The following is a 1032-nucleotide window of genomic DNA, read 5'->3' on the forward strand; positions in this document are numbered from 1 at the left end:
CCCACCTCTGGTTGGCAACACTGCTCTTTGCATGGTTTGTTTTCAAATGGTTTGCTGCTGTCTGTTTGGACCTTTCTGAACATGTGCAGCAAATGGACTGATCCAATATGGTGGACACTGAAGGGGGGGGCAGAGACACACTTAATATCATCAGCGTTCTGATGGCATTTTAGCAAAAGGATTTTAATCAAAAATATAATTAATGTGCACAAATAAGGAATAGTTGTGTTAACTATATATGTAGAGTTTTATGGGGCCTCCAGGAAATTGGGGCCCTAAGGCAACTGCCTATTATTGTCTAATGGTGAACCCCCCCGCTGGGAGTGGGAAACTGTTATATAACACTTACTGTTAATGATCCGTGCTTTAAAAAAATGTCTTCTGTTAATACGGATCTTAGATGCTGCTAAAAGAACAACTGATGAACTTTTACTTTTCTCTGTCCTTGCAGAGATCTGCTTGTTGACTCGAGGCAGAAGGACCGCCAGCGTGAGAGCAGATAACTACTGCCGGCTGTACTCTCTGTCCGTAGACAACTTCAATGAGGTGCTGGAGGAGTATCCCATGATGAGGAGGGCCTTTGAGGCAGTTGCCCTCGACCGCCTGGACCGTATCGGTGAGGAACCGTCCATAACCGGCTTTATATCAGAGTTACAACAGAATTCTCAGATACATCTAATTTACTCAGAAAATAAAGCCAGATTTAGGGGAGCACAGCTTTTTATCTCCACCATCACATGAGATGAGAGGAGGTGTCAAAAGTATTCATGTTTATTACTCCACTAGAAGATATAAATATACTGTTTAAAAACCAGCTTGTATGAGTTAGAGGATCAACTTAAGATTTTTACTCCAGTAAAAGTGTAAAAGTACCATTTTTTAATTCAATTCAATTCAATTCAATTCAGTTTATTTCTATAGCGCCAAATTCACAACACGTCATCTCAAGGCACTTTACAGTTCAACCAGATCATCCAGTCAAATTTATACAAAGTTTTCTATCTAAGGAAAACCAGCTGATTGCATCGACTC

At 40.6% G+C, this 1032-nt stretch overlaps 1 protein-coding gene across 1 annotated transcript in view; it reads left to right on the top strand.

The window, feature by feature from the left end:
- LOC107096727 (potassium/sodium hyperpolarization-activated cyclic nucleotide-gated channel 3-like) overlaps nucleotides 1-1032 on the top strand; it is a 36417-nt gene that overhangs the window by 29203 nt on the left and 6182 nt on the right. The window contains exon 7 of the mRNA XM_015393505.1: nucleotides 452-616. Within this exon, the coding sequence (XP_015248991.1) occupies nucleotides 452-616 (165 nt within the window). The remainder of the gene's footprint in view (nucleotides 1-451; nucleotides 617-1032) is intronic.

Source organism: Cyprinodon variegatus, unplaced genomic scaffold, assembly GCF_000732505.1.
Source record: "Cyprinodon variegatus isolate N-32 unplaced genomic scaffold, C_variegatus-1.0 Scaffold645, whole genome shotgun sequence".
NCBI classification, from domain to species: Eukaryota; Metazoa; Chordata; class Actinopteri; order Cyprinodontiformes; family Cyprinodontidae; genus Cyprinodon; species Cyprinodon variegatus.